General features: G+C 56.4%; 1 protein-coding gene across 4 annotated transcripts in view; it reads left to right on the top strand.

Annotated features, from left to right (window-relative positions):
• Window positions 31-22,104, top strand: part of AK8 (adenylate kinase 8) — a 128,008-nt gene continuing 105,934 nt past the window's right edge. The window contains exons 1-6 of one of the 4 annotated variants that reach the window (XM_021070835.1): window positions 31-186; window positions 2,692-2,776; window positions 4,415-4,423; window positions 7,767-7,807; window positions 10,840-10,953; window positions 20,592-20,660. In XM_021070835.1, coding sequence (XP_020926494.1) covers window positions 46-186; window positions 2,692-2,776; window positions 4,415-4,423; window positions 7,767-7,807; window positions 10,840-10,953; window positions 20,592-20,660 — 459 coding nt within the window. In that variant the 5' untranslated portion in view covers window positions 31-45. Of the gene's footprint in view, window positions 187-1,517; window positions 1,605-2,691; window positions 2,777-4,414; window positions 4,424-7,758; window positions 7,808-10,839; window positions 10,954-20,591; window positions 20,661-22,104 lie in introns of all 4 variants that reach the window. The other 3 variants (XM_021070826.1, XM_021070821.1, XM_021070832.1) reach the window with 3 other exon arrangements.

Below are 22,104 nucleotides of genomic sequence, written 5' to 3'. Positions count from 1 at the left end.
CGCGCGGCCCTAGCGACGGCGGTCCCCAGGGAGGGGCGCGCGCTGATGACGTACGACCCTAGCGACGGCGGTCACCAGGGAGCGGCCGCGCTGCACAGCGGTATGGACGCGACCACCGCCCCGCACCGCATCCCCCCGGAAATGCCCCAGTATGGGGAGGCGAACCACATCTTCGAGATGATGCAGGTGACCCGGGCACCCCCGCCCTGTCGCGACACCAGGCGGCGGCAGGGGAACCTCTTGTCGGGGTCCGGGTGCACGCAGGTGACCCCGCATCAGGAAGGGTCACGTTTGTTACCCACGAGGCCGCCCAAACTGGGGTGTTGACTCCTGTGCCGTCCTAACCCAAGGAACCCCTTGACCCCACCCAGCTGACTTTGGAGGGAGGAAAGGGGGCAGGCCATCCGGGCCAGGATTTGGTCCTGGGCGCCAGTCAGGTGAATGGTCTGGAAGAGAAGAGGTCCCTTCCTTTTCTCAGTTCCCCCATCTGTGAAATGCCAGGTTGCAAGACGTGGTCCCCAAGGGCTCCAATTTTCATCTGGCGCTGACACTTCCCAGGCTGTCTGCAGTCTTGGTTTCTGAGCTGGGGAGTGTCAGGGTTGAGGGTGGCACCCCCATCCTCGGGGAGGGCCACCTGCTGGGACAGCAACCCTGTGGTTTGGGCAGCAGCATTTCCCACTTGGCCTTCCTTCCCAGGGCCAAGAGTTCAGGGCAGCTCCCAGCCCTTATCCTGAGTTCCTGACCTGACTGATCCACTCTCCGTGTGACCTTAGGCCAAACCACAGCCCTGCCTGTGCTCCAGGCTTCTTTTCTGCAACTGGTGGGAGTAAAGGCTTTCAGGAGCTGGACTAGAAGAACCCTCAGCCCCTCAGAGCTTCTGAGGGCCCCAGGGAAGCTAGAGCATTTGTCTGTCTGGGTGCTCGCCATCCTAGAAGCACTTTCTTAGTGATGCCCGTGACCACTTGAGCCTCTGACCAGCACACATGAGAGCACAGCTCAGACTAGGAAACCCGAGTCTCCATCCCTGCAGCAAACATAGGCTTCGTTTTGTTTTGTTTTGTCCGTGCCCACAGCATACAGACGTTCCTGGGCTAGGGATCAGATTCTTGTCCCACTTGCGACCTACACTGGCAGCTATGGCGGCTCAGGATCCTTAACCCACGGTGCAGTTCCAGGAATGGAACCTATATTCCTGTGCTTCAGAGACACCGCTGATCCCGTTAAACCACCACAGGAACTCTTCATTTCCTTTTTTTAAACATTTTTATTTTAAACTATTTTTTTTTTTTTTTTGCCCTGGTGTGCAGCAGCTTGAAGTGGGATCTCAGTTCCCTGACAAGGATTGACCCTGGGCCACAGCAGTGAAAGCAGCGAATCCTAACCACTAGACCACCAGGGAACTCCCTAAACTAATTACAGACCCACAGGAAGTTACAGAAATAGTACATTGTTCTGGTGTACCCTTCCCCCAGCTTCCCCAGTAATAATATCTAACTGTAGTACATTGTCAAAACCAGGAAATTGACATTGGGCACAATGCTGCTAACTAGACTACATGCCTTAATTGGATTTCATCCGTTTTTGCCCTGCAAAACGTTTTTAAGGTATGAGTCTATGAAATTTTATCACTTGTATAGATTTATATAACCATCATATTTTCATTTTAACTTAATCATTTCTTTAAATCAACCCACTTTAAAAAAATTAACTTATTTGTATCACATCCTGAGCAGTATCCTTGAAATCATGGGTTTCATATGCTGATTTTTCTGATACATATTAGATATGCAACTGTTTAAAAGTGAAATTAAAAATATTAATCTGTGGGCCATCTAAAATCATCTCACACCCTCTCACCGGTGATGGACAACTAGGGATCTCCTCTAGCCATGCCATTTAAGGGACAGGGAGCTGAGGCCAGAGAAGAGAAGGGACTTGCTGGTGAAATGCAGAATGGGGCTAGAACTGCCCCACTTTCCCTCTGCCCCCCAAAGGTCTGAGCCCCTCCCCGCTTGTTTCCGGGCTGAAGGATGCTCCCTAGTGCACAGCCCGGCTCCTCTCAGTTACCTGGTTCATTTCTGTGCTTTTTGCTCTGGAACCATGGAAGCTGCTTTCCCTGGGAACTAAATGGCCAGACTATCCCAGGACTATTTTCATATCTGGCGGGGAAATATTCAGTCCCCCGCTGGAGGGGCACAGGTAGCAGTGATGGCCATGTCCCCCAGCAGACACCTGCCCTGGGGAGGCGGTAAAGGGGCTGCAGGGGGGCTGCAGGGGCAGCACAACAGGACTTACGTAGTGGCTGTGATCGGAAGCTGTGCTGCCATTGAGGCCTGAGGAAAAGTGTTCCAGGCTGAGGGAATAGCATTGCCGGCGATGAATGGCGCAGTGCGGGAGCGGGTGGGGGAGAGGGCTGGCCTGGGAGGCACAGAGGAACTGAGTGAGGGGAGAGGGCCCTGGGACTGCCTGCTCTGAGCCAGGGGCCAGGCCCCGGGAGCTCCACCTCCTTCCTGGTGCCTCCCTCACGCCTCTGCTCACCCAAGCAGGTGCCAGCTAGGGTGGGGTGCAGGGGAGCGATCAGGCCCCATCACTGGGATCCACAGTGATAGCAAGATGCTGGGCCCCTGGAGTCTGGGCCCCTGGGTGCCCCTGCAGGTCTTAACCACCTGGATGTCTGCCCTGCACCCACAGAACATGCTGGAGCAGCTTCTGATCCACCAGCCCACGGACCCCATCCCGTTCATGATTGAACATTTGCAACTAGACAATGATTACGGTAAGCACTGGGCTGGGCCCCCTCCCGCTCCCCCCCCTCCTGCTCCCCCTCCCCCTCTGTCTCCCTCCCGCCTCCTCCTGGGAGCCTCTGGGAAGGTCCTTCTGTATCTAAGGGGAGGTCAGGGCTGGGTGGGGAAAGGTTTTGGCAACTCGGGGAGGTGGTTAATTGAAAAACGCCTTAATTTCTTTTGGAGCACAGCTAACACAGATCCTCCTGCCAAGTTATTAAAATGAAAACCTCAGACTGGCCCACAGAATCAATTATTAACGCTTCGGCACGCCCCCGCTGATGTCGCCTGTTGGGTTTATGCTCTGATCGCTCCACTTGTCAGGTGGAAGGGCGGTTTCTGGTCTGCGTAGACAGGCAGCGCTCAGATTTTCCTGATGGCCTCGTTATCGGTGCCCGTTAATGAGTTCCACAGCTCCCCAAACCTCACCCAAGCGAGCGCCGCTCGCTCGGACCCAAGGCCAGAGCCCCGCGGTGGGGGGAGGGAGAGGAGGCGCTCCATCCCACGGTCGATGCACCAGGCCCGGATCGGATCGTTGCCGCCCTGTGCGAGCTGTCAGGGAGGCTGGGGTCTCGGGCCTTTGATGTTTCTTTCATTGGAGCATTAGCCGCTTTGAAGGAGCTACGGACGCACCAGTGAAGGGAGTGCCTGGTGCAGCTGAGAGGACGGGGCCTGAGATGCCCCGCGGTGGCGCGCAGAGGCCGAGCGAGCCAGCGAGCGAGAGGATGCTGAGTAGTTTAAACGTGGTGGAAGAAGGTTTGCTGAGCCTGAGGGGGCCAGGCACACCGGGCCTCCTCCGTGAGGCCTGCCCGTGGGGCCTGAGCCGGGTCAGGGCGTGCGTGGGAGTGAGGGGCCTGAGCAGGATGCTCCGTGTGGTTCCGAGAGCCCCAGCGGTGCCCTTTCTGAGCCCCTAGTCAGGCAGAATCGAGAAGCCGTGCTGGTTGTGAGCCGTTGGGGGGGGGTACGCCCTCCGGTTCTCTGGTGGGTGTGGCAGGGAGGCTCCCCGACTCTGGGGTGAGGAGCCCCTTGCTTCCTGGCGGCCTTGCTGCAGACCCCAGCTCGCCTCCCAGGCCTCACCACGTGGCCTCTCTGCAGCGCCCTCAGCCCAGGCTCTTGGGCCCAGGTGTTGCTGAGCTCTGTTACTTGAGGGCTGCTGGGAGCATTCCGGCCTGGGTTCCGGCTGTTGTCCTGCTTCCGCCAAATCCATAAAGCAAAGCTGAGTCAAAATAAAGTAGAAGTTCAAGGCCAAATAAAGGCAAACTGAAAGTGGGGTAAGACTCAAAGAGCAAAGCGGAAGCCTGGGTGCTGGGAAGTGCGGCTCAGGGAGGCGTCCCCCCAGCCACCCACCTCCAGGGGCCCCTCCGCACCTGGCTGAGCAGGTAAAGCGAGAGTCGGCGAGAGATCACTGCTCTCTCTTGGCCTCAGTTTCCTCCTCTGAAAGATGGGCATATCTGGTAGTTGAGATGGAGGCTGCCAAGCTCTGGCCTGGTCCCTGGCGACTGGCTAGTGACACTGTGGAAACGGATGACAAGGCCCTGATGCTCCTGCCGGGCTCCACGTGGTGCCTTGTCAAGTGTCCACTTGTGCAAAGTTTAATGCGATTTTCCTAAGTTAAAACTGTATTTGAGGAGTTCCCACATGTCCAGCAGGTTCAGGCTCCGGCGTTGTTACCGCAGTGGCTGGGGTTGCTGCTGCGGTGCAGCTTCGGTCCCTGGCCTGGGAACGTCCACGTGCTGCAGACGCGGCCCAAGACCCAACCAACCAACCACCAAACTGTACTTGCTACTAATACAACCACTTGAACTCTGGACTTGAGTGGTGGTAGCCCTTGCACCGCTGGTTTGGAAACTGCTCTCCGGGGCGCGTGTACACTTGGACCTGGAACCTCAAAGCATGCTGGTCTCCCCACTAGAAGTTCAAGAACTGAAATTTGAGGCGCACTTCATCCTCAGCTTGTAATCTTGTTCCTCTGTGTGCACATGTGAGTCTCAGTGTCAGGCAGCCACTCCCCCAGAATTTGCACACTCAGACGCCATCTCCCTGTTGTAGACACAACTCCCTCCTGTCGGCTGGACAGTCGTCTTGGGCACCGGCCTTGAGCCACCTCTGCCGCCTCCTCGCCCATTTCCCCGCCTCCTTCCACCCTCCTCGGCATCCCTTCCCAAGGCTGCCCTCCCCAGAGCCCTTTCTCCTTTCGCCACCTTGCACCTGCTCCGTAGCTCTCCAGCAGGGTGAACACTTCAGACCCTCCTCGTTCAGCTGGAGGCCGGCCTCCTGTTTGTCCTTCCCCCTCACTGGTGTCGGTGATTTTGGCCCAGACGCTCAGGAAGTTGAGTCATCGGATCCCAGTAACCACTGTTTCGAGGCGTTGATGTGTTCCCACAGCCCTCTGCCCTGGCTCCCAGACCCTGGGCTGGCAGGGCTGAAGGGTGCTGAAGGATGGGGAAGGATGCGGAAGGGTGCTGGCATATCTTTGCCCTTTGGCTCACGTCCCAGCCACTTAAATGAAGAGGGAGCATCTGTGGGCTTTTCCCTCCCAGGCCAGCAAGTGAGGCAAAGACCTGGGAGAAGGAGGTCAAGGTGGGGAGGAGAAGACCATGCCTCTGGGATGTCTCTAGGAGTGGGGGAAGCAGGGAGCAGTGGTCAGGAGAGGCACCCTGACGTCCAGTGGGCATTTCCACTGCCCCGGGCTCGTGGGGCGGTCGGTCCTCCCTCCGGCCGGGCTCGCGAGCCCGCGCCTCCTGGGCGCGGGTGTTGGGATGGGGTTCGCTGTGACACACAGTGGCTCGGCCAGTGGCTCCTGTGGAGGGAGAGAAGGCGCTGGACTCACCCTGGCGAGCATGCACATGAGGGACGAGGGGAGCCACGCGGGCTGGCGGCCCCTTCACTGCCAGAAAAGCAGATTTAGTACAAAGTGAGCATTTACAGTAGCCCTGGGCAATATTAAAGCAGGCGATGGTGTGTATAATGGTATGTTTCGTTTTTTATCAAACGTTTGTCCAAGAAAGCTGTGTATTAGAGCTCCAATACCTAAGGGTTTTCTTGTGAATTTTAAATCATGCTCCTAGTTAAACCTCAAAAGGATCTGTGGATGGAAAGGTTTTTTGATTTCCTTTGAAGTGGGTTGAAGAAGTTGATTACTCTTGCAGTCAAGCAGCCTTTTATGACGCTGTTTATAAATAATTACTCATGAGCAGGGCTGGAGTTTCAAGGTGTTAGGTTTTAAGAAACTGAAATTAATCACATAAATGTGTGCGAGAAATTAGGTGTGGAGCAAGCTCTGGATGTTCCCCTTTTAAAGCATTTTCATAGACGTGTACAATTTGGGTGCCACTTACAGGCGCCCGGAAGGGGAGGGTTTTCCCAGCAGCCTTGGAGCCTCATAAACTTTGTCAAAATGAACGTGCAACTTGGGAGGCACCTCGTTCCCCAAAAGCTCCCGGCAAGGTGCAGCCCCTTGTCCTGAGTCCCGCAGGCCCGCGTCTGGGAGCTTCGGCAGAGGCCTGGTTGAGAGCCCAGGAGAAGTAGCAGGGCGGTGGGCACACAAGCCAGAGCCACACCCCCACCCCACTCCCTTCCTCTGGCTTTGGCAAGCAGCTTCTCCCCGTGGTCCGTGGTCCAAGCGAGCTCTGTGTCAACGTACCAGGCTCCTCCACCCTTGACCCCCCTCCTTGCTGCTCAAACGCCACCCCTCCCCCAAGCCTCCCCTGGCGCCCTGGCTTCATCTCTCCTGAGTGAGTGTCCATAGCGGCGCCTCATTGCCAGACTCATCTGTCCCCCAGGGTTGGGCCAGGTTAGCAGGCAGAGGCCGAGGCCTGATCCCCCACCTCAGTGCTTCCCACGGTGAAGGGGACAGGTGACATGATCAAGGTGGCACCTGGGGAGGAACAGCACGGGTTCACCTGTCCAGTCACTGGGTTGTGTCTCGGGGTTTGAACCCAAGCACACGCCTTCCAGCTCTCTTCTTCCTCTTCCTCTTCCTCTTCCTCTTCTTCTTCTTCTTCTTCTTCTTCTTCTTCTTCTTCTTCTTTTTTGTCTTTCTGGCTTTTTAGGGCCGCACTCACATATGGAGGTTCCCAGGCTAGGGGTCTAATCAGAGCTGCAGCTATCAGCCTACGCCACAGCCACAGCAATGCCAGATCCAAGCCGCGTCTGTGACCTACCCCACAGCTCACGGCAATGCTGGATCCTCAACCCACCGAGCAAGGCCCGGGATGGAACCCACAACCTCATGGTTCCTAGTTGGATTCGTTTCCGCTGCACCAGGACGGGAACTCCCCAGCTCTCTTCTTAAGACACTGGACTCTTGTCTCCCGGGGCCAGGACCTACTCACTAGTCTGGTGGTGTCCTAAGGAATTTTGCGGGTCCAAGAACCTTCCAGAGTCAGGAGAATGAAGTCGGTTGTCTCCATTAGCCTAGAAATGTCCCTATTTGAAAACAAAGCCTTTCCTATCTGGGGTTTTATACATCTGGCCCATACTCTCCAGGCTTTTCCCGTTATTTCCCTCTGTAAAGTGATGGGTGCTGGGGAATACAATTTGCTAAATAAAGAGGCATAAATACAAAAAAAAAAAAAAAAAGAAAGAAAAACAAACCCAAACAAACCCTTGAAGGTGGATTTACATAAAATACAGCTTTATTTGAGAGCATGTCCCCGAGACAAAGTCCCTGTTTAAAATGCTTTATGGCGTTTTGGGTCCCACCTGTTCTTGTATTTATTCGTTTGGCAAACACGTTGCCGCGTCCACGGCCCCTTGGAGACAGAGCAACAAACCATCTCCGTGATCACGGAGCTGTCCACACCCAGAGAATACGTTCTGCGGTGAGCGCAGCGCCGAGCCGCGGGCTGACAAACGGCCGCGCCACCTCCAGAGAGTGAAATCTGGGAGGAAGGGAGGAGGTGCACCGGGCGCGGCAGAGCCGGGAGCTGGCTTTGGCGGATCGCGCAGTGACAACCCCCTCTCTGCTCCACAGTGCCCAAGATCCTGTGTTAGGCCCGCCTGCCTCGGGGAAAACAACCGTGGTAAGTGCCTCGCGTCGAGTGTTGTCCCGCCGTCATCGCTCATCTGTCCTGCGGGGCTGGAGCGAGACCGCCCCTCCGTGAATGTTCGGCGTGACCGGGCTTTCCTTCATCTTTGCTTTCTCCCGCTTCCCATTCTCTCATCACAAGAGGCAGTCTGTGCTCACAGCAGAAACCCTAGAAAAGAGCCACACGAAAGACAGAGCCCCGCCATCCAGAGATGGCGCTCTCGCCGCATCCCAGGCTTGGGCGCGGCTGCCCGTGCCCATCTCTGCTCACCCTTCCCTCCCTACGGCCTCAGGATACGTTTCTAGAAGTGCTGGGTCCCACAGCACGCACACCTCCAAGCTTTTGGTGTGGAATCTCCAGATTCACTCGTAAAATCCCAATCATGAAACGTTTTGGCCACAATGAGAGAAGCAGAGAAAGTACACCAGAAATCACAAGCGCCCGACCCCCAGACTTTACCGTTTATCGTTTTGCCACAATCGCTTTGATGGTTTTCTCTCCATTGCAAGGACAGCTCAACTTGAAAGAGGCAGGGAGTACCCCTCATACTTCACTCCTTTCTGTCTCTCCTTCCTTGAAGGCAACCCCTTCCTGAAGCTGAAGCTTCATTTCATGAATGGTTTTCATCTTTAAGCTCCTTTTTTTTTTTTTAAACAGCGCACCTGTGGCATATGGACGATTCCCCCCTGGGCTGGGGTTGAATCAGAGCCGCTGCCAGCTTACACCACGGCCACGCCGGGTCTGAGCTGCATCTGTGGCCTACACTGCAGCTTGCGGCATTACCTGATCCTTAACCCACTGGGCAAGGCCAGGGATCGAGCCTGTATCCTCACAGAGACACGGCTGGCTCCTTAACCTGCTGAACCACAGCAGGAACTTCACTTTAAGCTCCTGTTTTAAGCGCCCAAACCGTCTTCAAATTTGTAGTCACCTGAGATGGAACATTCTGTTTTTTTCTTTCAAAAAACCTGGTTAGGGAACATCAGTTAACATTGGTTAATGGTGAACCCCAAGGCCCTACTGAAGAGCACAGGCAGCTGTATTCTTACCTTGTAACAACGCATAACGGAAAAGAGTCTGAAAAAGAAGAATTGTATGAATCACTTTGCTGTGCTCGGGAAGCTAACACAAGACCATGAGTCCATTCCGTCGGCACATATCAATTCAGTACAGAAGCACCGGGGAACGCCTCCTCGATGACAGCGTCACTGCTGTCGCGGCTCCTCCTGGGGCTGGGCGATGCGCAGGTGTTTTCCCCTGACGAGCTGGCACCTCGCTTTATTCTGAAAAGGGACGAAGATGGCTGGTGCCTACGTAAAACTACCTGCATCGCCAGGCTTTGGGGTTAGCATAGCCAGCTGTTCTGCTTATCTGTCGCCTACCTGTCTGTCCACCCACTCATCCGTTTGTCCATCTGTCTCTTTGGTCTTTCTGCTGTGTCCCTCGGGATCCGGCCGTCAGCACTCACTCCCCTCTGCCATCTGCCCAGTCACTGTTTCACTGTTAGAAACCAGGGGCTCCCCGACCTGGCAGTTGCTGGCATTAGCTGATGTTTCAGTCACAAGGTTTTTGGCAAAGCCACTGTCCCTGCCCCTCTCCTCTGCATGGAGATACGCCGAATCTAATGTTAGCCTAGGACGGTATGTGCTAAAATCCAAACCGACAGCCTTACGCCCTGCGATGCTGCTAACATTTCCCAGCGCGAGGAGCCTGGAGAATCAACCTTCATACCTGCCCCGGGGCACTGACTTCAGGGCCTCCTGAATCATCCCGATGCTTAAATGGTTTTTTTTTGTTTTTTTTTTTTTTTCTGTCTTTCGTCCTTTTAGGGCCGCACCCGCGGCATATGGAGGTTCCCAGGCTAGGGGTGGAATCGGAGCTGTAGCCACCGGCCTACACCAGAGCCACAGCAACGCCAGATCCTAGCCGCAGCTGTGACCTACACCACAGCTCACGGCAATGCCGGATCCTGAACCCACTGAGCAAGGCCGGGGATCAAACCTGCAACTTCATGGTTCCTAATTGTATTTGTTTCTGCTGCGCCACGACGGGAACACCTTTTTTAATTTTGTTTTATTTTTTATTATTTTCATTATTTATTTATTTATTTATTTATTTTTAAATGGTTCTTAATCTTGGTATTAAGAACATTTTGTGGCATGATTATTCCTTAAAATGTATTTTTCCCTGGTCGAGTATAGTGTCATCAATGAGCTGGCGTCCACTTGGCAGGGATAGGTCATCTCCCGAGCTTTAGGAAGATGAACCAGTGACCATGGGTTGTGATCCCTGTTTAGCTCCTGCCCCTGTGTTTCCTGTCCTGAACCTTTCTTTTCTTTTCTTTTCTTTTTTTTTTTGTCTTTTTGCCATTTCTTGGGCCACTCCTGTGGCATATGGAGGTTCCCAGGCTAGGGGTACAATCAGAGCTGTAGCCACCGGCCTATGCCAGAGCCACCGCAACGTGGGATCCGAGCCGCGTCTGCGACCTACCCCACAGCTCACGGCAACGCCGGAACCTTAACCCACTGAGCAAGGGCAGGGACCGAACCCGCAACCTCATGGTTCCTAGTCGGATTCGTTAACCACTGCGCCAGGACGGGAACGCCCTGAACCTTTCTTAAGAACTCATGCTCAGAGTTCCCTGGTGGCTCAGTGGGTTAAGGATCTGGTGTGTCACTGCTGTGGTTCAGGTCGCTGCTGTGATGCGGATTTGACCCCAGGCTTGGGAACGTCTGTGTGCCCCAGGTGTATGACAAAAAGAAAGAAGAACCCACGATCCGCAGAGCTTGAGAAGGAATGTCAGGGGTGGTACAAGCGTAGGTCTTCCAGTCCCCGAGAGCCAGAGGCTGGCAGAAGAAGGATGGCAGACAAGCAGAGTTCTAAGGCCGGGAGGCACGTGATGGGCGTCTCTCCCTTGGCGGCCTCCTTCCAGCCAGAAGTGCGATGCTTTTCTCGTAGAGTGTGGAAGGACGGGCCCTTCCTCGCTGCCCTCACAAAAATGTCCCTTTCCTCTTCCCTTTCTTCAGGCAATGTGGCTTTGCAAACATCTGCGTAGCAATCTTCTCAGCGTGGAGAACTTGATAGCAAGACAGTTTTCCTCTCTCGCAGCAGGTGCCAGGCAGCATTATCAGAAATTCAAGGTAGGATGGGGAGCAGGACGGGGTGAGAGCTCCCGGGGCTTCCTCATCGCCTGCCTCCCTCAGCTGCTTTCCATTTCCTGGTGGATTAAGTGGGAGAAAAGGCTGGGGTGAAATGAGATGCAGGCGGGATGCGACAGAAGGAAGGAGAGCCTCCCCAGAGAGGGCCCGATCCTGGTGGGCATGGGTGGGCCCTGCGGTGGGAAAGGACCGTTAGTGGTCTGGTACCCCTGGAGCGGCCCTGTCCCGCCCTTCTTACCGTCAGCCCATCAGCTGGGGACGGGGTCGGGGATGTCTCCATCCTCACTGATGATGGTCCTGCGCTGGTGGGGGGGTAGTTTTTTTAATTTTTAAATTTTTATTTTTGTCTTTTTATGGCTGTACCGGCGGCGTATGGATGTTCCCAGGTTAGGGGTCAAATCGGAGCTGTCCCTGCTGGCCTCGCCACAGCCACAGCAATACCAGGTCCCAGCCATGTCTGTGACCTACACCACGGCTCATGGCAACGCTGGATCCCTAACCCACTGAGGGAGGCCAGGGATTGAACCTGCGTCCTCATGGATACTAGTCAGATTTGTTTCTGCTGAGCCACGACGGGAACTCCCTGGCAGGGGGTTGATAGGGCAGTGGCCCGGCTCTCCCAGGGGTAGAAAGACCCTGTGTGCTGTGGCTCGGGGGCACTTCCTCCCACCCCACCTGCACCCGGGCACCCCTTGGCATCCAGGAGGGCTGGGTGTCAGTTGTGAAATCCCACCAACCTGTGCCTGAGAGACATTTTCATAGGGCTTGAGCGTGTCGGTGCTTTTAAATGCAGATAGAAATTTCAAAGGAACTTCTCAAAATCCCCTTTGGATTTGATTTCTTAGTGCTTTCAGGCCGATGTGACAGAGACTGGGTGGCTTGGAAGCAGAACCTGTCCCGCGGTTCTGGAGGCTGGGACGTCCAAGGTCATGGTGCCCACAGACTCAGCGTCGGGCCACAGCCGTCCCCTCACCGAAGCTTCATGTGGCGAGGGGACGAGGGGACCCTCTGGGGCCTGTTTTAGGGGCACTGATGTTCGTGAGGCTCCACCTTCACGACCTGATCGTTTCCCAAAGGCCCCTCCCGACACCGTCACCTTGAGGCATGGGCTTTCCCTGCGTGAACCTGGGGGCACCAGCACTCAGACCAGGGCAGCGGGGTGCTCCCTCAGGCGTTCTTCAGCCGCACCCCGGCTTTCCCCGGGTGTTTGTGGTGGGGGACGGCTGCCGCGAGCCTTTCCGGGCCTTCCATCCTCCCCTCGCCGCCTCCGTGCAGGCTGTGCTTTGGCTGCGGAGGCCGAGGCACTGCCTAGGGCCAGGGCAGCGCTCAGGCCTCATCGGGGCCGCCCAGGGCTGGTCTCCTGCCCGTCTCTGGTAACCCTTCCTCCAAGAACTTGGAGGGAAGCTTCCAGGCCTGGTGGGCTGCCAGTGAGTGATGGCCGGCCACGTGGCCCTCAGCCCTTGGTTGCAAGTGGCAGAGACGTCCCAGGCTGCCCGGGCAGAAGGGAATCTGAAGGGGACAAGGGGCTCCCAGCCCTGGTAGAAGAGCCTCCTGGGCTCTGTGGGCAGGAGCCAGGCCGCACCCTTGGCCCCCTCTGCCCTTCGAGGCCCCTCGCCTTTTGTCTCCGTTCTCTCCGCCACTCTCTCCTCCTCGGCTGCTCATGACCTCCACCCTGGTTCCGGTTCCTGGGTCTTCGGTTCTGACCCCCCACAAGGGCCGCTCCAAGGCCAGATTTCCAGAAAAGGGATCCGCGTGGGCCAGCTGGTGCGGTGTCTGCAGAGCCAGGCCAGCTCTGGTAAGGGCATGTGAAGCAGGCTGGGCAAGGCGCACGGCCATGGCCAGGAAGGCCGGGTAGGGTGACGGCCGCTCCCGCGGAGGAGGGGTGTCGCTCCGGCAGACTCCCAGCCTGAAGTTTGCCGATAGTGACCGTTCGATGGAAGAGAAGGAAGGCCTCGTTTGGCAGGGTCACTGCCACGCCCCCTCCTAAATGGTGAGCCAGTTTTAGAGCTGCTTAATCCAGAGCACTTCCCGACCCCACGGGGCCTGGCCGGTGCTCTCGGGGGCTGGCGGGGGTGGGGGTGGGGGGCACGTGATGGCCCTGCCCCGCTCCCACCATCTCGCAGGGGTCAGAGTGCACAGCTCTAGTTTGGGGGAGACCAACTTTGGGGGTTGGGACTATGGTTTGGGAAAGGAAGTGGTTGTCTCATTTTCTGCAAAAGATGAGCTTTTCAGGGTGGAGGAGGGCAGGCGTATTTCTAGGATAAGGATGCTTTTATTAGGTTTATAAAATTCAACAGAGAGGAGGGAGTTTAAGGAAATTCCTCCTGGGTTTCATTACTCTAATTATCAGCATATTTCAGACCACATCGAAGTGCTTTCAAGGGTGGCTTGTTGGGGTTCTTTGGTTTGGAAGCGTGGGTGGAGGGAGGCTGGAAGGCCGGGGCATCAGGGCTGATCAAGGAGTGAAAGGGTCTGAGGAGCCGAGACGGGCGCGTGGCCTTGCCGCAGACGCCCGCAAGGCCGCTCATTAAGTGCTGTCTGTAAAGCTTCTGCTGATTTGGAGCCTTTATGGCTCTTTTTGCAGCAGTGATACCTTCCAATAATGTGCTTCTCTCCCTTAATCTGGCTCTGCCTCCTACACAGAAGCCTCCTGCATCGCAGGCATTAACCAGGACATACCATCTTCGGAATTTCCCAACGATTTCTTTCTTTCTTTCTTAAGGGCTGCTGCCTAGGCATAGGAGGTTCCCAGGCTAGGGGTCCAGTCGGAGCTACAGCTGCTCCTACGCCACAGCCATAGCAATGTCAGATCCAAGCTGCGTCTGCGACCTACACCACAGCTCGCGGCAACGCCGGATCCTTAACCCACTGAGTGAGGCCAGGGATCGAACCTGCAACCTCATGGTTCCTAGTCAGATTCATTTCCATTGTGCCACCACAGGAACTCCCCAAACGATTTCTGAAATACTTCCTAATCACCTCCTGTATGTCCAGCACCACCCTGCTGTGCCACGGGAGACCCGAAGTTGAATTCCTTCTCTTTGCCCCTGGGAACTTCTAGCCAGTGGGGGACACCGAGGATACCCCACCCAGGAGGCAGAGCCAGGAATCCCTCATGCTTGCTTGACAAATTCATTTATTCATCAAGTGTTCTATGAGCACCTGCTATGCCCCGGGCATGGCTGTGGGCTGGGAAGGTTTAGGGGCTCCGTGGAGCCATCACCACGGTCATGCTTAGCAATGATTTAGAAGAACCCAGAATCTGACCAAGGACCCTAAAACTCACATGGGCAGGCATCACTGGAGGGTGCTAGGGGTTCAAGGTGACTGGGGACGGGAACCAGCTTTTTGGTTGGTTTGTTTCTGGCTTTGCGCTAAGATGCTGTAAAGATGCTCGGGAGCAGTGAGAACGTATAAGGACCGTCGCGGCTGCCCCTGGCTTCAACCAGCTCCGGCTCCCAGACGCCCCATCTCCCTGTTCCCAGATTACTTGAAGGCAAACCCATGTGGCGTGCCAATTCCTCCATCAATGTCTTGGTTGATACCTGCTGAGAGGCTGAACATACAACGGCCAGGCCACATATAAAAACAGATCTCTGGGAGTTCCCTTGGTGGAACAGCAAGTTAAGGATCAGGCATTCTCTGACTGCTGTGGCTTGGGTTCGATTCCTGGCCCGGAGCTTCTGCATGCTTCAGGCGAGGCCGGGGTTGTGGGGGGTAGATCTCTGACCCACAGCCTGCAGCAGCTTGCCCAGGAAGCCAGTGGCTGGAAGTCAGACTTGGCAGAGTCAGACTGTGCTTCGAGTTCAGCCCAGGGTTGTCAACAGTAACCCCTGTGACTCCTGGTCCCAAGTGGCCAGGACTTGTTTACTGTTCAACTGCCAGCTTCCCTAACCTCTGTCCCCAATACCCTCCCCTAACCAAGTGCACAGGACACCCTGCTTCCAGCTGGCTGCCTCTGGTGTCCCCACCTGAAGCCTCCTTTTCACCATAAAGCTATTCCTTTCGTCTCCTTGCCTTTAGTCTCTGCCAGACACAGTGGGGCTGGCCAGCTCCCTCGCTGGAGCGACCGCTGACTACAGTCTGCTTTCCTTACTCTGCACCCCAGAAGATAATGGAACCTCTTAATCACACACACACACAGAGACACACACACACACGCACACGCACACACGCACACACGCGTTGACTCGCCTAGAAAACTTAGCAATATTTCTTCAGTGTCCACTCGGGGGTCCCACGGTCCTCAGCCGCTCCCCGACTCAGCCTGGGCCCAGAGCGCTCGTGGAACTCCTCCTGTGTCCTGCTCCTCTCCAAGCCCACCGAGGCCGCCTTTGCCCCCTGGGGCTCCCCTCTAAGTTAGCTGGATTCACCAGCTCTGTCAAGTCCACGGTCCCCATCTGCTTCCTGCAGTCCAGTCTCTGAGCCTGCCATCCGATTCACCGTCACAGACACCGCCGGATGGCTCTGGTGGGCCTGGCGGGTGGGGGTGCGGTGTCTCGGGTGCTGGCCCTGCACGTGCATGAGCCGGAGCCTGAGTCCCACCTCGCTTTGGCCCAGGGCTCCTGGAAAGCTTCCACCCGGCCCAGGCCCCTCTGGGAGGTTAGGCCGCACAAAACCTAGTGCTGCTGGGGTCTGATCCCAGGAGGTGATAGGGAGGAGAAAAGGTGCCATGGGGGAGGATACCACTTTGCGGCGGGAGTGGGGTGTGGTCGCTCTGGAGGGTTTTAGATTTCTACTAGAAAATGCCAAATAGGAGAGAAAAGCTTTATTATTGAAGTCCCTGCAGGAAGCATACGTATCTGTACGTTTAAAACTGCCCATTCCAGAGACGAGCCACTGAGTGGCATGTTAGCCTCTCCTGGGCCCCCTCGTCTTTTCCAGTCTGAGTGCCTGGACGCAGGGGGCCAGGCATCTGGATTTAAACACGCTCCCTAGGGAATTCTCGCGGGTCAGCTGGGAACATACCCCAGGCGCTATTCCCCTTTCCCATGGCAGTTCTTACTTTTCCAGCACAATTATTGCTAAATCAAGGTTTCTTTGGAAGGCAGCTGTTGCGTTAGGGCGGAATGGCCTGTGTTTTTTTGTTTGCGTTTTTCTTTTTTGGCCTCCCTGCAGCATGTGGAGTTCGCAGGCCAGGGATTAGATCGGAGCCGAAGTTGCAGCAATGCGGGATCCTCTAACCCACTGGGCCGGGCCAGGGATTGAACCTGTATCCAGGCGTTGCAGAGACACCACCGATCCCATTGTGCCACAGTGGGGACTCCATGCTTGTTGAATGAATAAATACCCTGTGCTTCAAAGGCTGGTCAGACCAGAAGGAGCCAAAGCTGGATTCTTCCTAACTTTAATTCCATTTAAAAATTAGGAATCCGGGAGTTCCCGTCGTGGTGCAGTGGAAATCAATCTGGCTGGTAACCGTGAGGCTGCGGGTTCGATCCCTGACCTTGCTCAGCAGGTTAAGGATCCGGCACTGCTGTGAGCTGTGGTGTAGGTTGCAGATGCGGCTTGGATCCTGTGTTGCTGTGGGTGTGGTGTAGGATGGCAGCTGTGACTCTGATTCGACCCCTAGTCTGAGAACCTCCATATGCTGGGGGTGTGGCCCTAAAAAGCAAAAAAATAAAAAACAGTGAAAATTAGGAGTGTGATGTCACCCGATGTCCCCAAGTGCCCAGTTGTCGGTCACCATTTTCTTTGCTATCTGGGTAACAGCACCCCTGTCCTTATCCTGCCCCGTGGACACAGACGCGCCGTCCCCTGCAAGTGGTTCCTAGGACCTCTGGGGTTGCCCCTCGGTTCTGCTTCCACGTCCTCGGGATTGTCTCTGTCCCCTGCGGCCCCTGCGCCTCCCTTCTCGCCGCTCCCCATCCTGAAGGCCTCCCGAGACGGCCTGGGGAGCTCTGTCCCTCCCTATCGGCCCCCAGGCCCTGGCGCCGAACAGGCCTTTGTGGAGGGTTTGGGGCCCTGGAGGTAGTCACAGCCCAGGATGGGGCCGATCATCCTGAGGGCCAGTCTCCGTAGCGCCTTTGAAAGCTCACTGCCCTTGGAGTTCCCCTTGTGGCTCAGCAGGTTAAGAACCCGACTCGTATCCATGAGGACGCGGGTTTGATCCCCGGTCTCGCTCGGTGGGTTGGGGACCCGGTATTGGCGTAAGCTGGGGTGTAGGTTGCAGATATGGCTCGCACCCTGTGTGGCTGTGGCATAGCCCACAGCTCTAGCTCCAATTTGACCCCTAGCCTGGGAACTTCCATAGGCCGTGGGTTTAGCCCTAAAAAGAAAAAAAAAAAAAAAAAAGAGAGAGAGAGAGAAAGTTTGCCACCCTTTGCTGCTGTGGGGTCTCGCTTCCGGGTCACCCCCCTCTACAGGCCTGCCGCGCGCCCTGCGGTGGGGTCCTTGCTCTTCCTTCAAAGCCTCACCTCCCGTCCCCGGTCCTGCCCTCAGAACCGGGAGAGCTCCTGCCATCTAAACCGTGTGCCGGCCCCGGGAAGCAGCAAGGACTTTGAAATGAGAGTTGTCTTTAAAGGATTCTCTGATCAGTTCTTAAGTGAGCTCAAGCCCAGTCCCGGCACACACACACCCCCGCCCTCCCGCCCCCACGAGCAGCCCCTTTATGGGCAAAGGGGTGGGAGTTGGGCAGACCCAGAATCTTCCCCCTTCCTCTCCCTGCTCTGCTCCAGACACAAGTTCATACTGTCAATCAAAATACCTACAGCTCCTGACACAGGACGTCAGGGCCCCTGAGGCTGGGGCCACGCGGACTCCTGTCATCCTGGGGAGGAAGCCCAGGCTTGGGGGCATTCAGAGGCGTCCGGGCGCAGCACCAGGGCCCGAGCCTCCACACCTGGCTGCTCTCTGGGACAGGGCAGCACCTCTGTGCTTCACAGGCCAGCAGTTCTGTCCTGGCCCGGGTGCTGGGCGCTGGAAGGAGAAGAAAGGTCCACACTGGAGCCAGTTCTCGGTGACCAGCAGGGGTGCACCGGGCTCCATTAGTTTGTCCCGTTTCTCCCTAAAAGCCAGCTTTGGGGGCTGGGATGGGAGAGCATGGCAGAGGTCTGGAAGGAGGGAGCCTGATTCCTACAAAGACAGTTTGGCAGGGCTCTGAGAAGCGGCCCCCGGGAAGCCCCCGCCGCTGATGTGACACATCAAAGCTGGCACTGAGACAGCGCAGAGGCAGGGAGCGGCGGGGGGCACCCGCGAGGGGCCGTGCTCAAGGTCGCAGGGCTGTCCCCTGCCGTGTGGACCGTGGGGGGTGCTGCGCTCTTCCTGGACCTGTCGCCTTTCAACCCGTGTTCTTTGACTGGCTTGCACCCTCCCCCACGCCCCCCACCCCCTCCCCGCATCCCAGTACCTGTTTGAATGCTGTCTCCCCGATGGGTGTTGTCAGGAAGGGAGAGGAATCTCGGGAAACCTGCCTCACGATGGAGACGGCTCTGCCTGGGGCCGGCAGGGGACACATGGGGACGGGAAGGGACAGAAGTGATGTGGAGGGAAGGGGCAGGGCTGCCCCCTGGCCCGGTCCCCCGGCCCCCCTCCTGGCCTGGAGCACCTTGGGAGAGCCGAGCGATGTGGGCCACCAGCAGCTTCTTCCACGTAGGGCAGGCTCCTGGGTGCTTGAGTTTGCTGAAGACAGTGGTCCAGGTGTGGCCCTCGGACTGGCATCCTCAGCCTCACCCAAAACCTGCTGGAAAGGCTTCTCAGCCTCACCCCACACGTGCCGCTGAGTCAGAAATCTCGGGGCGGGGCCTGTGATCTGTGCTTTAACAGACTTTTCTGGAATCAGGTTGATCTAAGTTGAGAACTGCTGGCTTCAGCAGGCAGTTGGCAGAGGAGAGGCGTAAGGACATGGAGGTGTCTTAGGAGGTAGTGAAGCCGGACACTCTGGCCCCTGGCCAGCCTCCCTCTTGCCTCTGGCCTCCTCTTTTCTCCCCATGTCCTTCATTCTCTCCCACTCGCTCTTGCTGTCCACCTTGTAGAAGCCACAGAGGCCCCATAACTTTCAAGGGGACACAGTACCAGATCCCACAGAGGTGCCCCCTCCTTTATCCTCTCGCTGTCCGCTCTTCCTCTTCCGACGTCCCATCCAGTGGCTCCTGGAAGAGCCATTCTCAAGCTGAGAGCCCTGTTTCTCTCTCTCTCTCTCTCTCTCTCTCTCTCTCTCTCTCTCTCTCTCGTGCTGGTTTTATTCCCTTATACTCTCCTTATACCTGCAAAGTGGCTGCTGCAGCTCCAGCTCTCCCATCCTCTCAGCTTTGGATCCATTGGAAAGCAGGGTTCCTGATTCTCACTCACCGGGACTGGGACCGGGGCAGCCCCTGCAGCTTTCTCAGTGGCCCGGGTGGGCTGTGCTGATCCACTGGGACCAGTGAGGGCCTCCCTGCGGATCTGAGGACGGGCTTGACCCCACAGAGACCATCAAAGCTGAAGGGCCAGAGAGTGCCTCCCCAAAGGAGCTGTGGGGGACTGCGTTACCGGAGGCCGGGTGCGGGGATGCTGGGGGGTAATACAAGCAGACGCTGCGGTGGTGACACTCACTTCTACTGGCGCAGCGTGTGAGGCCTGAAGAGGTCAAGATCCAAGGTGGCTCAGCTGGCTGGAGGGGCGGCCTCCGTTGCATAGGCAAGAGGTGGGAGTTTGGCTGAGAATAGAGCCAGCCTGGGGCAGGGGCTGGGGGCTGAGCCCTAATGCGGAAGGGGAGCCTCTGCCGTGCGTGGGAAGGGCTGTCCTGGGGGCCCCGCGCCCGGCAGCGAGCTCCTGTGTTTGGAATTATTTTGGACCCCCATCTTCTTTTTTTTTTTCCTTTTTCTTTTTTCTTTTTTTTTTTTTTTGTCTTTTTGCCATTTATTGGGCTGTTCCCACGGCATATGGAGGTTCCCAGGCTAGGGGTTGAATCGGAGCTGTAGCTGCCAGCCTACCCCAGAGCCACAGCAACGCGGGGTCCAAGCTGCGTCTGTGACCTACACCACAGCTCGCGGCAATGCCGGATCCTTAACCCACTGAGCCAGGCCAGGGATCGAACCCGCAACCTCATGGTTCCTAGTCGGATTCATTAACCACTGAGCCATGATGGGCATGAAACGTGGGGATGGGAAGACGTGCCCGGTTGGCTCCCTCGTGTACACCAGTGTCTGGGGGACACAAATAAGACTCAGTCCCCTTCCTCCATGGACTTTGAAACTTTCTGGGGACACAGACATGTGGGTGGGCCCCGGAAGGCTGTGCGGTTAGGGTGATCACAGAGGTGACATCCAGGATTATGCGGAGGGTCGGGGAGCAGGCTCCGAGGGCGCCTGGAGTCACTGGGGTGGCGCTGGAGGAGAGTGGGCGGGGGACAGGAGAAGCAGGAGTTGGAGGTGGCGGGGTCGGAGGGGTGTCCACGGAGGAGGAGCCCCATGCAGACTGGGGCTGGGGGAGGGGTGGGCAGCAGAGGCGGCACGAGGGCAGGGCCACAGGGAGGGCCTGGGCTTTACCGAGGCTCCAGGGCGCTAGGGACCTGGAGAGGCTTCGTGTCCAAAGGGCCAGGTCCTCAGTCCTCAGCAGAGCCCGCTGGCCGGCCAGCTCTGTGTCTCTTTGAGCTCAGCCCTGAAGGCCAGGCCCTCATTCTTGTGTCACCTTCCCTTTAGACGCTGCCCAGCGGGCTGCTCGTCAGGCTGGTCCAGGCACGTCTGCGGGAAGAGGACTGCGTCACACGGGTGAGAAGCGCTGCGGGGAGCCAGCGGGCTCCGGGGAGGTGGGGGCTCCGTTGCCTGGGGAAGGAGGGTGCGGGGTGTGCGTTTACATCCTGAGACGTTTACATCCAGAGACGACCTGCCGAGAGGGGTAAGAAGCAACACGGTGAAACTCGGTGCGGGTCAGTGTGGCCGTGGGTTTCTCCCTGGATGGAGGAAAAATCCAGTGGCCTCTGGCGAGTCCATCAAGCTTCCTGAGGGAAAGAGCTGACCCCCGCCCGCCCCCCGGCGGGGTCACAGGAGAGCCTGTAAGGGAAGGACAGTCACAGAAGTGTGGGGAGTGAAGGCCGCCAGCAAGCGCTGGTGAGGAGCCCCTGGGCCTGGAGGGGCCGGGCGACAGTTGGGGGGGGCGGGCCTCCTGGGGCACGGGCAGGGTTGTGATGTGGTTTATAATAAGAACTACGTGAGTTCCTGTCATGGCTCAGCGGTCACGAACCCACTGGTATCCATGAGGACGTGGGTTTGATCCCTGGCCTCGCTTCGTGGGTAAAGGATTTGATGTTGCTGTGAGCTGGGGTGTGGGTCACAGATGCGGCTTGGATCCTGTGGCTGTGGCCATGGCCGTGGCCGGCAGCTATAGCTCCGATTCAACCCCTAGCGTGGGAACCTCCATATGCCGCAGGTGCAGCCTGAAAAAGAAAAAGAAAAAGAAAAAGAAAGGAGTACGTATTTGCTCTTCATCCACTCTGTCAATTGTTTGAACTTTTTTTAATGTCCCATTTAAAGTGTTCTCTTGTGTTTTTCTCTAGCTCTCTGTAGGATTTTTTTGGTTTTGGTTTTGGTTTTAGTGGATGGCCTGTAGTTACAATACACAGACTTGGATTTCCAGTCTAAATATTTAAAATCGTCAGCATTTCACCATTTCAAGCAGAACGTGCAGTACAGTATCTTTCCCCGCCTCTCCTCATGCTCTCCTGTCTTGTGTGTTACAGCCATACGCGCTGAAAATCTCATCAGGCAAGCGTTATCATTTTTGCTTTTAATCATCACACACACTTTATTTTATCTATGTATTTTTTTTGGGCCACGTTCACGGCTTGTGGAAGTTGCAGGGCCAGGAATTGAACCCACGCTACAGCCGTGATGATGTCGAATCCTTAATGGCCAGGCCACCAGGGAGCTCCCTCAGACATACTCTAAGAACGGAGGAGGACAATAGTTGGCTGTATTTCTCTAAGGATTCACCACTGCTCTTGTCCTCCCTTCATCCCCAGTGTTCTGAAAGTCCTTTCTGTCTGAAAAACTTCTTTCAGCAGTTTTTCTAGAGTAGGTATGCTGGCAGTGAATTCTCCTGATTTTCCTTCGTCTGAGAACATCTTTATTTTGCCTTCATTCCTGAAGGATATTTTTTTCTGGATTCAGATTTCTAGATTGGCAGTTTTTCTTCTCAGCATTTTATGCATGTCCC

This window comes from Sus scrofa, chromosome 1 (genome assembly GCF_000003025.6).
Source record: "Sus scrofa isolate TJ Tabasco breed Duroc chromosome 1, Sscrofa11.1, whole genome shotgun sequence".
Lineage (NCBI taxonomy): Eukaryota > Metazoa > Chordata > Mammalia > Artiodactyla > Suidae > Sus > Sus scrofa.
This window is presented reverse-complemented; position numbering and strand designations above follow the sequence as displayed.